At 34.7% G+C, this 16715-nt stretch overlaps 1 protein-coding gene across 3 annotated transcripts; it reads left to right on the top strand.

Annotated features, from left to right (window-relative positions):
* Window positions 1-700: 700 nt before the first annotated feature.
* Window positions 701-15365, top strand: LOC130974061 (DExH-box ATP-dependent RNA helicase DExH3). 3 transcript variants are annotated; one of them, XR_009084388.1, is made up of 20 exons: window positions 701-1053; window positions 1505-1659; window positions 1831-1918; window positions 2017-2253; window positions 3186-3281; window positions 4008-4196; window positions 4387-4546; window positions 4646-4776; window positions 5863-6033; window positions 6894-7166; window positions 7552-7746; window positions 9843-10046; window positions 10609-10678; window positions 10776-10924; window positions 11557-11865; window positions 11971-12030; window positions 13295-13447; window positions 13547-13657; window positions 13841-14999; window positions 15073-15362. XR_009084388.1 is itself a non-coding variant. In XM_057898807.1 (19 exons), exons 1-19 carry the CDS (start codon window positions 877-879, stop codon window positions 14309-14311), a joined length of 3399 nt encoding a protein of 1132 aa, XP_057754790.1. In that variant the 5' UTR covers window positions 701-876; the 3' UTR covers window positions 14312-15363. The 3 variants fall into 3 exon arrangements, 2 of the variants coding, with proteins under 2 accessions (XP_057754790.1, XP_057754791.1); XM_057898807.1 differs by having other exon boundaries at window positions 13841-15363; XM_057898808.1 differs by lacking the exon at window positions 701-1053 and having other exon boundaries at window positions 1556-1659; window positions 1831-1940; window positions 13841-15365.
* The last annotated feature ends 1350 nt before the right edge of the window (window positions 15366-16715 follow it).

Below are 16715 nucleotides of genomic sequence, written 5' to 3' on the forward strand. Positions count from 1 at the left end.
TTCAAATTGTTGTACTTTTGTTGTCTGCACGGTGGTATTTTTGGTTTCAATTTGTTGGTTATTTTTTTGTTACTTACCCTCTCAAATTAAGAACTAATTTGTTGTGGTATTGGACTCTATTTAAGAATTTACTGTTGGTCAATAAATTACCGCATATACAAGCGAAATTTGAATATTTGATACTTAAACGAATTAATGAGCTAACTATTAGACCAACTTAATTTAGTTTGTTGGTTTATTATTAAGTCTTAATGAGATTAGGGAATCAAATTGTTTTCTGGTATAGAGTTTGTTTGGGTGAATTTCTAAAAAATTTTTTAAGTTATCTTTTTTTAAAAGATCTTATGAAAAAGTAAAAATAATTTTATATTTGGGTATCTCATGTACAAATTTTTTTTATCTATTAAATATGTTTAGATATAACAGTATAAAAAACTTTTTGTTTATTTATTACATAAAAAACATCTTTTTTTTAAAAAAAAAAGATCTTTAAAAAAAATATAAATTACAGTTTTTAAAAATTTTTATTTTTATTTTTCTAATATTTTTACTTTTACTATTAAAAATTTATCAAACACACTAAAAAATAAAAAAAATTTTATCATTAATTTTTTTTTTATCAAAATAATAACGCCAAACTAGCTCATAGTCTACAATTTCGCAACTCATTTTTTGAGCCTTCGATTCTAATTTTTTTTGCAAGAAAAAAAAAAGGCCGATTCGACTCGCTACCCTGATCGGCGGGTTGGCTTGCCGTATTGACAGCTCTAAATTTATTACTTACTCCCACGGAGCAATCCACCTTATTCAGCTGAAACTGAAACACTCAAACGGTGGTTAAAGGTAAAGTCGCATCGACATGCCTGAACCTCAACAATGCATTCTTTTCTCATAGCACGTCTCAGGTGCCTCCATCTTCCCAAAAATCACCTTTCTGTTCCTTACACTTTCAAACTCAGATTCCAACGTTTCATTTCAACGCGCCTCTTCTCTCGTTATGCATTCGAGCAGTTCTCCGACGATGAATATGACTGCGATTTCGAGAACCACCACGTATCTTTCTTTTCTTATTTTTTATTTTTATGTCTCATTTTTTTGAAATATACTTTGGTGTTTGGTTTTGCTGGAATTCTATAATTTAATACTTTATATCCGTCTTTTGATTGCTTAAATCAAACAGAATTCGAATTTGACCTGAAAGTTTGTTCTTTCATTACTGAAATCTTCTTGGCATGGCAACGTAGTTGCTATCATGTGACAGATGCTCCTTTTTTGGTTTTTTTAATTTTTGTTAAGTAGCGATTTTTTATTTGAAGTTAATGTTATGATGAATGTTTGCTTCTGATACTGTTTTGATTTAGCAGTGGAGTTGGAATTTTTGTTATTCTTCCTATCAATATTCTATTCTTAGTGATTATCTTCTGAAAACCATGATAAGCTTTGTCATAAGGTCATTGTTTTGTGAATTCCTTAGTTAAAAGAAAATGGAATGGTTATATTGCAGGCATCGTCCACAGTGGTCAACGTGGATGAATGGAAATGGAAACTCAGCATGCTGTTACGCAGCGAAAAGGACCAGGAGATTGTATCTAGAGACAGAAAAGATAGGAGAGACTATGAACAGATAGCTAACCTTGCCAAACGAATGGGACTTTACAGGTACATAAACAGATATTTATTTAGGTGGTGTGGAATGAGCTGTAAAGTTGGCCCATTGCTTGAAGTATCTTCACTTTGATTGACTTTTGATGGTTAAATTAAAATTGCAAATGAAGACCTGCGGGTTTTTATCAATCATTGAGTGTTATTGTCATTTACTGTAAAATACAGTGAGCTGTTTGGGAAAGTGGTTGTTGCAAGCAAGGTGCCCCTTCCTAACTACCGACCAGATTTGGATGACAAACGTCCACAAAGGGAGGTAATAACTTGGGGTTGGATAGGTATGGTGGGGTGCTTCAAATTATAACAAGATTGATGTCAGTGTAGAATATTAAACCTAATACTTCATTGTTGCAGGTGGTGGTTCCACTAAGCTTGCAAAGGAGGGTTGAGGGTTTGTTGCAGGAGCACCTTGATAGACTTCATTTGAATTCTGAAAAGGCAATTGGCAAGGGGGATTATGTTACACCCCCTGGTCAGGATAACGATATAGATTTGGATGAAAATGCTGATTCATTTGTGGATGGATCTGTTATGGAAAAGGTTCTGCAGAAGAGGAGTTTAAGGATGCGTAATATGCAAAGAGCTTGGCAGGTTTTGCTTGTTTTTGTTTAGTTTATTGATTCTGTGTTGCATATTTTCTTTGGTCTCACATGCTTGAATTAGTGAGTAATTGTCACATGCTTGAATTAGTGAGTAATTTGTTAATTCATTGCTCGTTTTGGATTTCATATCTGATTTATCAATTGAAAGGGGTTAGTTATTCCAAGTTAGAATACAAATGTTGACAGCTGAAGAAAATGCACCCTATATCTCACTTGATTCATACATGCCACAGGAAGAAGCCTTGTTCTTATTTCCATTTCTTGTCAACTATATTGTTTAGTCTCTTTCATAACCTGTGGTTATTTAGTATGAGGAAAAAGGAAAAATCGTTTTGTTAAAAAATATTTTTAATTGATCATAATTGATATTGTTGCTACTCTATTTCTTGGCTTGGAGCACTTTTGGTAAGCTTCTATAAACGAAGTATTGTAGTTGGCAGAGACTTTGTTAATCCAAATTGCATTTGCATTTTGCATTCCACCTTTAAAATTTTCCCTAGAAGGCTCATCGATTAAGGTTTTTGCTTGTCTGTGTTAAAAAGTTTTCAAATGAAGCCATTTGGTAAATGCGGTTCAATAATAATATCATAGATTCAGAACTCACTTTTCTCTATTTTGTCTCTCTTTCTCAAATTCTTGATAACTACTCTGACATAAGGTATATAACTATGATGTCTTGGTTTCAGTATGTTCTGTTCGGCCTTCTTTGTGTATATCCTCGTCAATCTCTGGGTTTTCTACCAACAACTCAGATTGAATTTATATTCTCAGATGACATTTTAAAGTAAACAAAAAGAAAGGATAATACACATATTTTACTGCATGGCTGCCCTTATAATTATATTTTATGAAGTAGAATGCCCTTGAAGTAATTTATACATTTCCTTGGCTCAACATTATATATTTTGTACCCATTTATAGGAATCACCTGAAGGAAAGAGGATGCTGGAATTCCGGAAGTCTCTTCCAGCATTCAAAGAGAAGGAAGGTTTACTTCAAGCTATAGCTCGGAATCAGGTGTGTTTGCCAATTGTATTTGATAAGATGTTTTCCAGGATCAGCTATCTGTGTGTTTTATTAGTTTGGACTTTGAAAATCAACACTGTATGATATTCAATTCTGTATGTTAATGCTTAATTTGGAAGATATGTACGTCAACATTCCTGTCTATATCTATATTTGTATATAATACAAAATAAGAAACAAATACAGCTTTTACTTGCAAGAACAATAATAAAGATTCAACATAGCTAAATAACTCAAGTCACATTATTTCCTTCTTAACACAAACTCCCTAAAGATTACTATGCTTTAAGCTTGTGACAAATACCCTTTACCGATAATAAAAATAAGGAACACCATTAAAGATAGCTGAGGCAGTAGCTTGAAGTTTCCTAGCAATGTAACAATAGACACAAGTCCTCCAAGTTCAAGAAAATTTAAAATCCTGAATAAAGTAGTAAATTTACCATTGAAAAACTTTGAACTTTGAAACAAAAGGCTGCTAAGCTATGTACTTAATAGAATTCTCATCATGATATGCGGTTGAGATGAGAAGCAGGTTGTTTTCAACAATTTAACCTCATTTTGTAATTATTTAACTTGAAATCTTTCAGCTAATGAACTTCAAACACTCCTGTCTGTGTTTGTAACTTTTCATGGGATGAATTGAAAGTAGTGAACAAATTTGGGGCTCCTATGCAACTAATTGATTCCGTATCTTTATGAATATTTGTCATGCAGGTGATAGTAATATCTGGAGAGACTGGCTGTGGTAAAACTACTCAAATTCCTCAGTATGTATTAGAGTCAGAGATAGAGTCTGGCCGTGGAGCATTTTGCAGCATTATTTGCACACAACCTCGAAGGATATCTGCCATGGCTGTATCTGAGAGAGTGTCATCTGAGAGAGGCGAGCCTCTCGGTGAAACAGTAAGCTCTGCCTTTTAAGGAAATGGACCAAAAGACAAATGCATGTAATGTATGGCAATCATGAATACAAATGTAATTTTTCATGCAGATAATAAAACATGGATATAAACTATTGTTTCTTTTCAATGGGTTTTTAAAATTGGGGATATCTTTGTGTTGCTGCTATACGACAACAGAGGTTTTTTGATAGGTTGGTTTCAAAGTTCGATTAGAAGGAATGAAAGGAAAAAACACCCATTTGCTCTTTTGTACCAGTGGTATATTACTTCGAAGGCTGCTGAGTGATCGAAACCTGAACGGTATAACACATGTTTTTGTTGATGAAATTCATGAGCGAGGCATGAATGAAGGTAGTTTCCCCTATTCACATAATTTTTAATGCCTTACAAATAGCTAGGGGATTAATCAAGTAGGTTTATGTTTTCTAACTATGATGTTGTCACTGTCAGACTTCTTACTGATTGTGTTGAAGGATCTTCTTCCACGTCGTCCAGATTTAAGATTGGTTCTAATGAGTGCTACCTTGAATGCTGAGCTTTTTTCTAATTATTTTGGAAGTGCACCAACATTTCATATTCCGGTACGCTGATCTCAAGTTTATTTTTTATTTGAGCTTTATTTGTATTGACTCTTAAACTTTCGAGTATATTGGCTTACCTATCATAGCTATTGGTTACTTATCTGTATTGAACATGCATTGACAACTTAAGATATATGCAGGCAGTTGGGTGCATGCAACCTTATCTCCAAATCGATGCTTAATCTGTACTCCATTAAAGGCTATTTTAAATCACAATATATCAGTTCTATAATCTGTTTTTAGCATAGGTCTTAGTGTGTACTTGTCTAAGCTTCCAAAGGCCCCAAAACTGTTATCAGCAAGAGTATCTGTATTCTGTTTGTAACATAGGTCTTAGTGTGTACTTGTCTAAGCTTCCAAAGGCCCCAAAACTGTTATCAGCAAGAGTAAAATGTTTTGTTTTGGAGACTTCAGTCATTTCCTTTACAGTGTCCAAAAGCTGACACATTCACTTCGGTCACCAATATCTGTTTAGAAAACTAAGCAGTTTTGGGTATCTCAAACTTGCTTGATTTTTTTTACAGATTCTTTCAATGGTTTTTATTGCTTTTTAAAATTTAGAGTAATCCCCAGACACACTACATACTGTAGCAATAGAAAACTTCTACCTGAAAAGTTGTGAAATGTGATTAGTGCATAACATGATACTTTATATCATTTGCTTTTTGTTTCATGAGAATTTTACTACAGGGCATTTTAGTTACAAAGTTAGTTAATCTGTTGGCATCTGGTTACAGTTAGCCATACCAATTTGTGATTTACAACACATGTATAAATTCTGTTTTGATGCTTCAAATTCAATATTGGATACAGTTTAACATTATTATAGTCTCGAGTTTTCCTCACTACTCACCCCTCTGCTTTTCTTTCTATGATTATGAAATCTAATATAATAGAACCAATACAAAGAAGTCTGTTGGTGGTATAGCTTACTAGATTGTGGAAACAAATTGTGAATCTGTGCATTCATCATTTCCTTTATAATACTACAATGCTTATATATCTCTTCCTGTAATTTTAGTTACATGTGTGATTAATGTTTATTCATGAAAACAAATGTTTTGAGTTAATATGTTCATTCCTCAGGGCTTCACCTATCCTGTGAGAGCTCACTTCTTAGAAGATGTTTTGGAAATGACTGGGTATAAGTTGAATTCTTTCAACCAAATCGATGATTATGGTCAGGAGAAAATGTGGAAAACACAAAAGCAGCTAGCACCGCGAAAAAGGAAAAATCAGATCACTGCCCTTGTTGAGGTATGAAGCTTAATTTGAATGACGGTTGAGGAAAGTAGTGAGGGTCTCCCAAATCCTTAAGTGAGAAAGATTTGTTGAGTAGAAACGAGGTTACTAATGTAGGTAGAAGAGGAGCCAGTGACTATAATGTCATTAACATACACAAGAATGTAAGGATGTGTGAGGGGTTGCTTTCTTAAAAATAAGGTGTCACACCTAGTGTTAGTGAAACCGAAGCTACGAAGGGAGGCTTTGAGTGTCTCAAACCAGGCACTAGGGGCTTGTTTGAGCCCATAAAGTGACTTGTTGAGTTTATAAACAATGCAGATCCGTCTGAGAAGCCTTCGGGGTTCGGGCTTATTCATGTAGACGACTTCTGTTAATATCCCATTGAGAAACGCATTATTAAAATTCAGTTCCCCAGGCTAGCAATGAGTTAAAGCTAAGGTCAGAATCACTCAAATGGTGGCTGGCTTCACCGTTGGTGAAGATGTCTCTGAATAATCCACACCAATCTTTTGTATGAACCTTTTGGTCAATAAGTCAAGCTTTGAATTTATTAATGCTGTCATCTGGGCAGCTCACTTTATTACTTGCATCCCCCATCACAAGGTTTGGGTGCCAAAAAATTTTTATCTTAATTTTGGACTCAAATATCTTCTCTCGGAACACTGACAGATACAGCATGAAGTGTTCTTATTGTTTTACAAGTTCAACAGTATTCTGTGAATGATATGCAATTGTTTTTTTTTTTAATTTGAAAGAAAAAAGAAACTGACCAAGCTTTTAGATATTCTATTTTCACTTAAAAAACTGAAACTGATTTCTGTGAACTGCATTATGTTGAAAAATTAAGATGTTTCTTTCGTAATTTTGGACAGGACGCACTTTCTAAATCGAGTTTTGAGAGCTACAGTTCCAGGGCACGTGATTCACTAGCAGCATGGGCACCTGATTGCATTGGATTTAATCTTATTGAGGCCGTTCTGTGCCATATTTGTCGTAAGGAGCGACCGGGTGCTGTTTTAGTGTTTATGACTGGATGGGAGGATATAAGCTGTTTAAGAGATCAGCTTAAAGCACATCCTCTCTTAGGAGATCCGAATAGGATTCTGCTTCTAACATGTCATGGTTCAATGGCAACTTCTGAACAGGTTAGATATTTCCTTGCTCATACTTTTGGATGTCATTCCAATATCTTGTACTGCCTTACTCTTACTTTATTCTTTCTCTTTCTTCTGATTTGTTTTACTAATGAAACTGTCCTATCTGATTCTAATAACTAATGGAGTTAAGTCATTTCTCATTTTCTTAGATTATCTTATGTTTCACCATTAAAACTTGAATTATATAAAATAATAATGGATTGTTCTGTTTCATTGAAGTTCTTTTTGGCTAAATGATGATATATAATCTGTTGTGTATTTTGAGAGACATATGTAACCTTTCTTTTTTTGAAGGTTATAATTGATAATTGATGATTAATTTTTAATTTGGAACTAGATAAGTGATTTGTTCTTTTGTCTTCTATTTATGTAGAAAATCATATTTGAGAGACCACCTCCTAATGTAAGGAAAGTAATACTTGCCACAAATATGGCTGAAGCAAGTATTACAATCAATGACGTAGTATTTGTAATTGACTGTGGAAAAGCAAAAGAGACCACTTATGATGCTTTGAATAACACACCATGTCTACTACCTTCTTGGATTTCACAAGCATCTGCTCGTCAGGCAAGTATGCATTCTCCTAAGTTATGTTCGTTGCATTTTCTTTTATTCTAATTGTTACATGATTATTGACGATGCACTCCTAATGAATATCTCTGTATTGCCTATTACGTATTTTAATATTTTTCTTTTCTTTTTTCCTGATAAATATAGCTAGGTTATTGGACTGAAAAATAGTGTAGCCTTTTGTTGCTTCTTTATTTTATAAAAATGTTTGCAGTCTCACCCTTGGTGGCGGCTACTGTGGCTTCCTGACCTAGAAAAATCTGATTACAAGTCCTAGGTCACTCTCAAGAACTCATGTTCCAAGTCTGTCTACCCTTGTCTTCCATTGCCATTTACATTATAGGAACTGTGGTTAAAGTCTATCCACACTATCACTTCACCTCCATTGGAATTGTAGTGGTGGCGGTTTATCTGTGGAGGCTACCCACTGGCCATGTGGTGTGCACAGGTTGGTGCAGGTGAGTGTGGTGGTTGGAATGGAGGAGTAGGAGTAAGAGGGAGATGTTACTAGGAATGGTGAAGGAATGGAAAATACGGTTGAATTAGACAGAGTGAGATGTGCATGTAGTTTGATCTTGGGTTATTCGAATACCAATGCACCATCAACTATCACCTGCCTACAAGGAGATAGTTCAAACAGGCTGTGCTTTAGGGTTTCCAGTTCAGTGTGTGATGAGAAGACTTAGCTGTTTGAGCTGGAAGCTTGTTTGCAGGGGTTTGTGGAAGTTGAAGATGTCTCCAATGCTCCTTGAGGTCTACTACCTGATAGACATTATCATGCCATCACACTCTTGGGAGCTGGAATCCCAAATATTTGATCCTACTGGTGGTGCATTTTACAGAAAGATGGAAAAGATTGTTGGTGATATGTAGAATTTAGTATTATGTTGCCTAGGAAAGGTCACTACTAAAGCCTTGTAATTTTAGTAAATAGCAAAGATGAAGGGTGGAGATGGTGTGGTTTACAGGGCTTTGAGCAAGGCACCTCAGCAAAGAAATTTTCCCAATCAGACTATAGATTTACTTAATTAGTTGAGAGGGACTAGTTGGTGAATGTCACCACAGGCTTCCTTTCTAATAAAATTTATTTTTCTATAAATAAATACAAAATGTAAGCTGTTCTTGCTTATTGCTGTTCTGTATTTTCTCAATTGAAGGGAGTGACATTAGCTTGCACACCACACTGTATCTTCTCAATTGGTGTTCAACTTTATTCTTCCATTTGATCCAGAAAATTTCATGTAGTTATTGTAATTTTTCTCCCAGATTTCCAGAAAATTCCCCAACAATATAGATGAATTCTATGGGGGCCAAGAAATTTGGCAACACTTAACAATGTAGGTAAATTTAAAGTCATATATTCAAATAATATAAAGTGTGACCTTAAGTTTAGCTACACTTTTTAAGTTTTGCCAAAGTTTCATAGCCACCATAGAATGTAACTATATATATATATATATATATATATATATATATATATATATATATATTAAAAATAAAAAATATTAGAAAAACAATCTAAATCTGATGGGAAAATAAATATAAGGACTTAAATAAAAGTTAATACCAAGAGCTTGCAAAATAAAACCCTAGGATCATGTATCTGAAATACATCCCTTAGGATCAATATCCATTTGGATAGACCCAGATTGCAATTTTTCTGTCGAGCCTTTTTTTGTTGTTTTATAAAACACAACAGTAAGATCTTTATCATCAACATAGACATCCCTTTTAGCCATGTTTTCACATGAATTTCAGATTGATTGGAACAAACACAAGTGAAAATCCAATTGAAATAGACACTAAATCTCCATATAGGAGCACCAATAAACTCATAACAAGCACACAAATCCACAAGACACGATCTTATTTGATGGCACGAGTAAAAACACCACAAAACTCATAATAAGTACTAAATCCCTAAAATTCGAAATGTTAAGAGAGCAAGAAACGGCTTCACCCATTCACAATTGAATGTTACAAGTAATTGTAAATGTTGAGTCATTTTGTGCTGTGTGTTCATATGGTATACTTGCGTATGCTATACGCCCACACTTGCAACTAACATTCTTATTTGGCTTCATTGATTGCAGAGAAGGGGTAGGGCTGGTCGTGTGCAGCCAGGAGAGTGCTATCACCTTTACCCTAAATGTGTTTATGAAGCTTTTTCTGAATATCAACTTCCTGAGCTGCTCAGAACACCCTTAAATTCGCTTTGTTTACAAATAAAAAGTTTGCAGGTTGAGAGCATAGGGGAGTTCTTGTCGGCAGCTTTGCAGGCACCAGAGCCACGGGCTGTAAGTGCTATTGTTATTGGCCCTTGTTTATCTCTATTGCCTTTCTTCTGTATGTTAATATTAGATAGTTGTTATATCTGAAGGAAAATGTTATGCAAGAAATTGATGCATCATTGGTTTAAAACAATCATTTCTTTGGATGAAATTGTGAAAAATATTTAATTGAGGAACTATTTGCTGCTAGATCCTTCAATGAATATTGATATTCAAAGAATAATAATGTGTAGTATATTGTATTAACTTAATCAATCAATCAAGGGGTTGGTAAATTGGAAATAATTCTGGCAAGAGTTCCACTCATTTTTTTTTTCTGCACAATCCATTTGGAATTCAAAGCTTTTCCTACTGTAAAATCTTTTGTTTGGACAGTTGTACTTTACAGGAATGATACTAGACGACATGCTATAACAGTACAGGTCTCCTACTATTTTGTCTCCTGATATGTGTATTATGTGTTCTATTATGAAACTAGTGTCACTGTTTAGTTTCACTGTTTATTTCTATCCAGATTTGGGATTGTTAGGCTGTTTCTAAACTTTCCAACAAAAATTTAATGAAATAGGTCCAAAATGCTATTGATTTTCTCAAGATGATTGGAGCATTAGACGAAAAAGAAAGTCTTACCCACCTCGGTTAGTCTGTTAATTCTGTTCATTTGTGTTGACTGTTATGTGTCTGTGGCTGTTTTTATTGATTATAATTATTTCCTTTGTCTCTTTTATTCATCAGGGAAGTTTCTCTCTATGCTTCCAGTAGACCCCAAGCTAGGGAAAATGTTAATAATGGGAGCTATATTTCGTTGCTTTGATCCTGTTCTTACGATAGTTGCTGGCCTTAGTGTCAGGGACCCATTCCTTTTGCCCCAAGACAAGAGAGATGTAAGGCAGCTTATTAACTTTTGGTGCATTGTAAAATCTTAATCATTCGTATATATTGATTGGGCTGCATAGCAAGGCAATGATACCAACTCTTATTTCAATCACTTTATGATCTAATTTTTTGGTAAAACTTGTGAGAATTTTATATGGAAATAATTTGAATGTGGTTTTATAAGTCCTTTTTGCTAATCACATTTTTAGCATGATGTTGATAGCATGATCCTCTAATCACTTGCAAGCATAGCGACCTGCCTAGCATAATATGCTGGTAGTTAACATCAAATGCATTACTGACCTTATAAACCAAATGTGGGCTTGAGGAATTATTAACTTTTCTTCTCTTCATTGACCGGGTTTGCATTTTACATTTTGGTCACACAAGAACTCTTCTCCTGCATAAAATTCCCCCTTTCTTGGTATGTGATATTTGACGGTTGTTTCCTGTAATAGTCATTATATAATATGGTGGTGGATAATTGAGGCATTATCTATTATTTGATCCTTTCTCACTTTTTATTAGATATGCCAATTTCCTTTTAGAGTTTGGCATATTATTGCTTGTTTCAAGCACTGATGCAATATAAGTTTTAACTATTACTGAAACTAATTATGACTATCGTGTTTGTGTTCAGTTAGCCGGAACAGCGAAGTCTAGGTTTTCTGCTAAGGATTATAGCGATCATATGGCTCTTGTTCGAGCATATGAAGGATGGAAAGATGCAGAAAGAGAAGGGTCTGCTTATGAATACTGCTGGAGAAATTTCCTCTCTGCCCAAACCCTTCAGGCTATCCATTCACTTAGGAAGCAGTTTAACTTCATTTTGAAAGAAGCTGGCTTGGTAGACACAGATGCTAGCCTCAACAACAAATTGAGTCACAATCAAGCTCTTGTGCGTGCAGTCATTTGTTCTGGACTCTTTCCTGGGATAGCATCAGTAGTGGTGAGCGATTTTCTCTTGTAAAACTATTCTTTAATACCTATTCTTGGCTTAGAAGTTAAAATTTCATTGTTTTAGTTATTTATTTTTTAATTCTTCCTCTTACAGCATAGGGAGACATCCATGTCATTTAAAACAATGGACGATGGCCAGGTTTTATTATACGCAGTAAGTGCCAAAGCAATACTTAGATGCCTGTATTCTTGTCGCTTTCAATGAATGTTCATTGGTTATCTTGTCCAACAAAAATCTGCCCCATATTTTTTGGAATATCCTTTCGCAGTCTAGGTTATTATTGAATTGTTGCTGCCCTTATTTGCAAAGCATCTCTGTCTGTGTGAAATGTGGCATACATTAATTTGTTGTCTACATAGATATTGTGGGTGCTTTTTATTATTCTACTTTCACAAGTATTTAGGCGTGAAATTAACTATCATAGAGAATATTCTTTGCTTTATATTTCCTCAGGATCACAACCAAACCTTTGGGAGTCTTCGCTTGAAAACATTTGTTGCACTGGTTGATTTGTTTTTGGGTCTGTGTTTAACAATTGTTGTTGATATTAAATGAAAAAGTTCAAGTTAAGCCTCTCTCGCTATCTTTTGTGGAAAACCTTCGGACTTGTGTTGCTCTACATTTGAGTATTATTACTTTATGGAATTATGGACACCAGATTCTTGTGGTATCAAGCTTTTAAGTGGCACCTTTTCTTATTAGTTGTTTTATACTGTATAATTATGACTAAAAGATTAATGTGTGCGTGTGTGTGCGCGGGCGCTCTCTGTGTGTAATCTAATCATGTTTGTTGTATAACGATTAGAATGAGTTAACTAAAATTAGAGATTTCAGTTCCATTTTCATTGAAATTACCTTGTACAGTGTAATTTTACTTTATAGATTAGTGCCGAGTGTGTAATGCTTTCATCTGTCTTTTTTGCATAGTTAAGCCAATCTTTTCTCTCTGAGACCAAACATTTCCTAGTATTTTCACCATCTTGGAGCCTTGGAAACTATTAACCTACTGTTGCTTTTACTTGAATATATCCTTGTCTCGGGATATTAGGATTGGAAAGTCATCCCTTTATCAGAGTCTCATTTGTTCTGCTCATGACTCTCTTTAGGGAGTTTATTTTAGATACAAAAAAAGACATTGAGCTGCCCAGGTTTATTCTTGTGTTTTTTTTATCTTCCTTGATACAATGTTTCAAATTTTAGATGGTATATTATCATTGCATAGTTAATTAGTTATACCCTCTTTCTTATGATAATATGCTTGTCTATCAAAAGAAAAGTATTTGAAGTTATATTTCTCATCAGGTTTGAGCTGTACTACCACTTGACAATTTTCAGTATATTATGAGATAAATTACCGTCCCTATATTGTTTTTTTTTTTTTTTTTTGCTCTTTAACTGTTTCTTTGATTTTGAGCAGAATTCAGTGAATGCACGTTACCAGACCATTCCTTACCCATGGCTGGTTTTTGGTGAAAAGGTGAAGGTCAATGCTGTCTTCATCCGTGACTCCACCGGTGTATCTGACTCAATACTCATCCTCTTTGGTGGCGCTCTAAGTAATGGGATACAGGTGACTTGTTCATTGATACATATGTATCTTTCTGCTGAACATGCGGCTCCATGAAATTTCAATACCTTGACATGCGTTTCCCTGATTTGATGGTTTTAGGCTGGGCATCTGAAAATGTTGGATGGGTATGTCGACTTCTTCATGGATCCTAATTTATCTGATTGCTATTTGAAGATGAAGGAAGAGCTTAATAAGCTTATCCAAAAGAAGGTTAGCATATATACATTTCCTTGTCTTTCAAATCCTTATTTAATTTTCAATTCAAGAAAGTACTGCAGGATGTCTGTAAATTTCAAATTCGTCTAATAAAAGTTATTGTTAACGTAACATAAAATGCAATTTGTGATTGCTGGTGAAAGTTACATCAAGAGTAACAATTTTGTGCTGATGCAGCTCGATGATCCTAGCATTGACATTCACAAGGAAGGAAAGTATTTAATGCTTGCAGTTCAGGAACTGGTTACAGGGGATCAATGTGAAGGAAGATTTGTATTTGGCCGTGAAAGCAGGAAGCCCAAGCCCTCTAGCGACGAGAATAGATTTACAAAAGATGGGACGAACCCCAAGAGCTTGTTGCAAACACTGTTGATGCGAGCGGGTCACTCGCCACCCACATACAAAACAAAACATTTAAAGACAAATGAATTTAGAGCATTGGTGGAGTTTAAAGGCATGCAATTTGTTGGCAAACCAAAGAGAAACAAGCAGCTTGCAGAAAGAGATGCTGCTATAGAGGCATTGGCTTGGCTGACTCACACCTCTGACAATTATCAACAAGAAGATGATAACTCGCCTCCTGATGTCACCGACAACATGCTGAAACTCTTGGGGAAACGTAGAAAATCAAAACGACGCTCTGGTTGATTGGTTTTCCCTGGTGAATGCGAGTCTAACTCATCCGTTTTATTTTTCCCTTCGTGATGAGTAGCAATGGATAATACCATTAAATGCATGATGGCGAACAAAGCAGCTGATATTCTTGGGTATAATATTCTGACCACAAATCACCTTAGTTTCCCTTTTATACCATAACTGATGTGTGAAGTTATGAATTATATAGCCACAATTTTTTCTTGCTGTTGAAGCATTTTTGAGTTTCTTTAGAAATCCATCCAGGAAACCTGGCATTAACTAAGACCCAATTTATCTGATACTTTTCTAGCAGGGGGGAAATGGTTTGGGAACACAATTTATCTGTAGAATATATAAATTTTCCCCTTTTATGGGGAGAAGGGTCGTTTGATAGGGGGAGTATATGGTATTTGACTTATGTAGTCATCCCTATTCAGTGAGATCAAGCATAGTGGTTTGATTTGATACAAATGGTATCAGGGGGTGGCATTGCATATAACTTTTTGTAGCAAGAGTCAATGAAATCTATTATATTCTCCTAGTTGTCTGTTTCCACTTAATATAAAAAGTATTCGATTGTCTCTTGAAGTTACTAGAGTGATTGATCCTTACAAGAGGGAACACCTGCTAAACAACTAGAAAGACAGAGCGATAGACGGAAGGTGTCCATTGCCGGCACGCTACCAGATCTGACGATGAGGTCGCAACTCTACCAAGCTCCTCTGCATGATCCCTTTATTCTAACATAACTGTAACTGCCATAACTGTGACAGGGCGTATCAGATCTTGTCGCTGCTCTTAGCCAACATTGCTGTTGTGGGTGCTGCTAGTGTTGCTTGCAGGGTTCTGATGGACAGCCAGATCTGCACGTTCTACTCGTGTTCTACTCAGATCTACGCCCTTGAAGATCACAAAACGTCAAAGATGGGGTTTATGTTTTTGGTGAATGTGAGGGTTTGAGAGTTTGAAGATGATAGAAGGAGGTAATTTGAACATTTAGCGTAATATTTAATTGGAATCAATAAAGGTTCAACGTTTAGATATTTTCGTTAACCAAAATCTATATTTTACGGTAAGGTAAATTGCATTTTTCAATGAGTAGTTTTGTTATTGTTTTGAACCTTTGTGGTTAGATACCGTAGCTTTTCCTTATTAGAATTCTGATAAAATAGCCGTTTTCTTACTAGAGTTTGATTCCTAGTTCTAATTCGTCAAATATAGTACTGGTTATGTTACATATAAAAATTGTGCCAAAGGAAAGCGGACATAGAAGTAATCAAATTTTAAGCTATTAAGATTGGTCTGGTAGTGAGGAATCTAATAATATATAGTAAGAAATTAGTTTGGATAGTTTGTATAATTGCCAAAAAAAATTGAATTTTCTTCTTAAAAAAATGCATAATTTGAGTTTGTTTTATTTTTTTTTTAAAAAGAAGTTATACTTGTATATACTCATTTGGGACGACAAGGAGTCTAGCTTCCCTAAAGCTGTTGCTGCTCACGTTCAGTGATGTAAAACCAAATCCAAATGCAAAGTATATTATTGTACTAATCTCTTTAAGGGAAATAAAGCTCCTCTCCCTAAACAACAAAAAAATGTTATTTAGTCAAATCCAAATAGTCAACTACAATTCTACAAATATGGTTAGCAAATAATTGGTAAAAGTCTGTAACTTAGATTATTAGCATCTTGTATGATTTTGCATACAGTGTGAATTGAGAAGGAAAAAAATTGATTTTCATATTTTTTTTTTCTAGTGTGATATTTTATTATATAATAGTTTTTATATATTTTTAAATTCTACTTAAAAGAGTGTATTTTTGGTGACTACTTAAAAGAGTGTATGATAAGAAATTATATTTTATAAATTTAATTGAAAAACAATTTTAAGAGTATCGATTTTTGAAAAAAAAAGAAACAAAAGAAAGGAAAAGCAACAACATTGGGTTGGTTGTGTCCTCATTCCATTATTGAGTACTCGCATAAAATCAATACACCACAATGACCTAACAATTAGTTGTATTTTCACTATTTTGAGTATTGGTGAAAACAAATGCTTAAAGAAAACAGCAGCATTCACGCTTTCGAACATTTACCCACTTTTCAACAATTTGATTTGGTATTAGTATCAGTATCAATGGAACTCAAGAAGTCTTCATTAAATCATTAAGTCAAATTAAATGGAAACCAAAGCAGTCACTGGATATATATTTTTTTTATTGTCTACGGTATCTCCCTATTCAATAAGTTAAGAACTAATGATCACGAGAGCTTTTTTTTTTTGTAGTGCTACTTCCCACAAGCTTCACGTGTTTTTAGACCTTGTACAAACTGCCTGTCACACTATGAGAGTAGGTCATGCCGAAGTCGTACCTTAATTGTAAGGAGGGAGGAGGGAGATGTCGAAGAGAGTAG

This window comes from Arachis stenosperma, chromosome 4 (genome assembly GCF_014773155.1).
Source record: "Arachis stenosperma cultivar V10309 chromosome 4, arast.V10309.gnm1.PFL2, whole genome shotgun sequence".
Lineage (NCBI taxonomy): Eukaryota > Viridiplantae > Streptophyta > Magnoliopsida > Fabales > Fabaceae > Arachis > Arachis stenosperma.

What these genes read in the sequence shown, in the direction of transcription:
- LOC130974061 (XM_057898807.1), top strand. Translation starts at nt 877, where the DNA reads ATGCATTCTTTTCTCATAGCACGTCTCAGGTGCCTCCATCTTCCCAAA. An exon ending in ATATGCAAAGAGCTTGGCAG is followed by an intron (nt 2,254 to 3,185) that starts GTTTTGCTTGTT and finishes ACCCATTTATAG; the next exon opens with GAATCACCTGAAGGAAAGAG. An exon ending in AGAAAGTCTTACCCACCTCG is followed by an intron (nt 10,679 to 10,775) that starts GTTAGTCTGTTA and finishes TTTATTCATCAG; the next exon opens with GGAAGTTTCTCTCTATGCTT.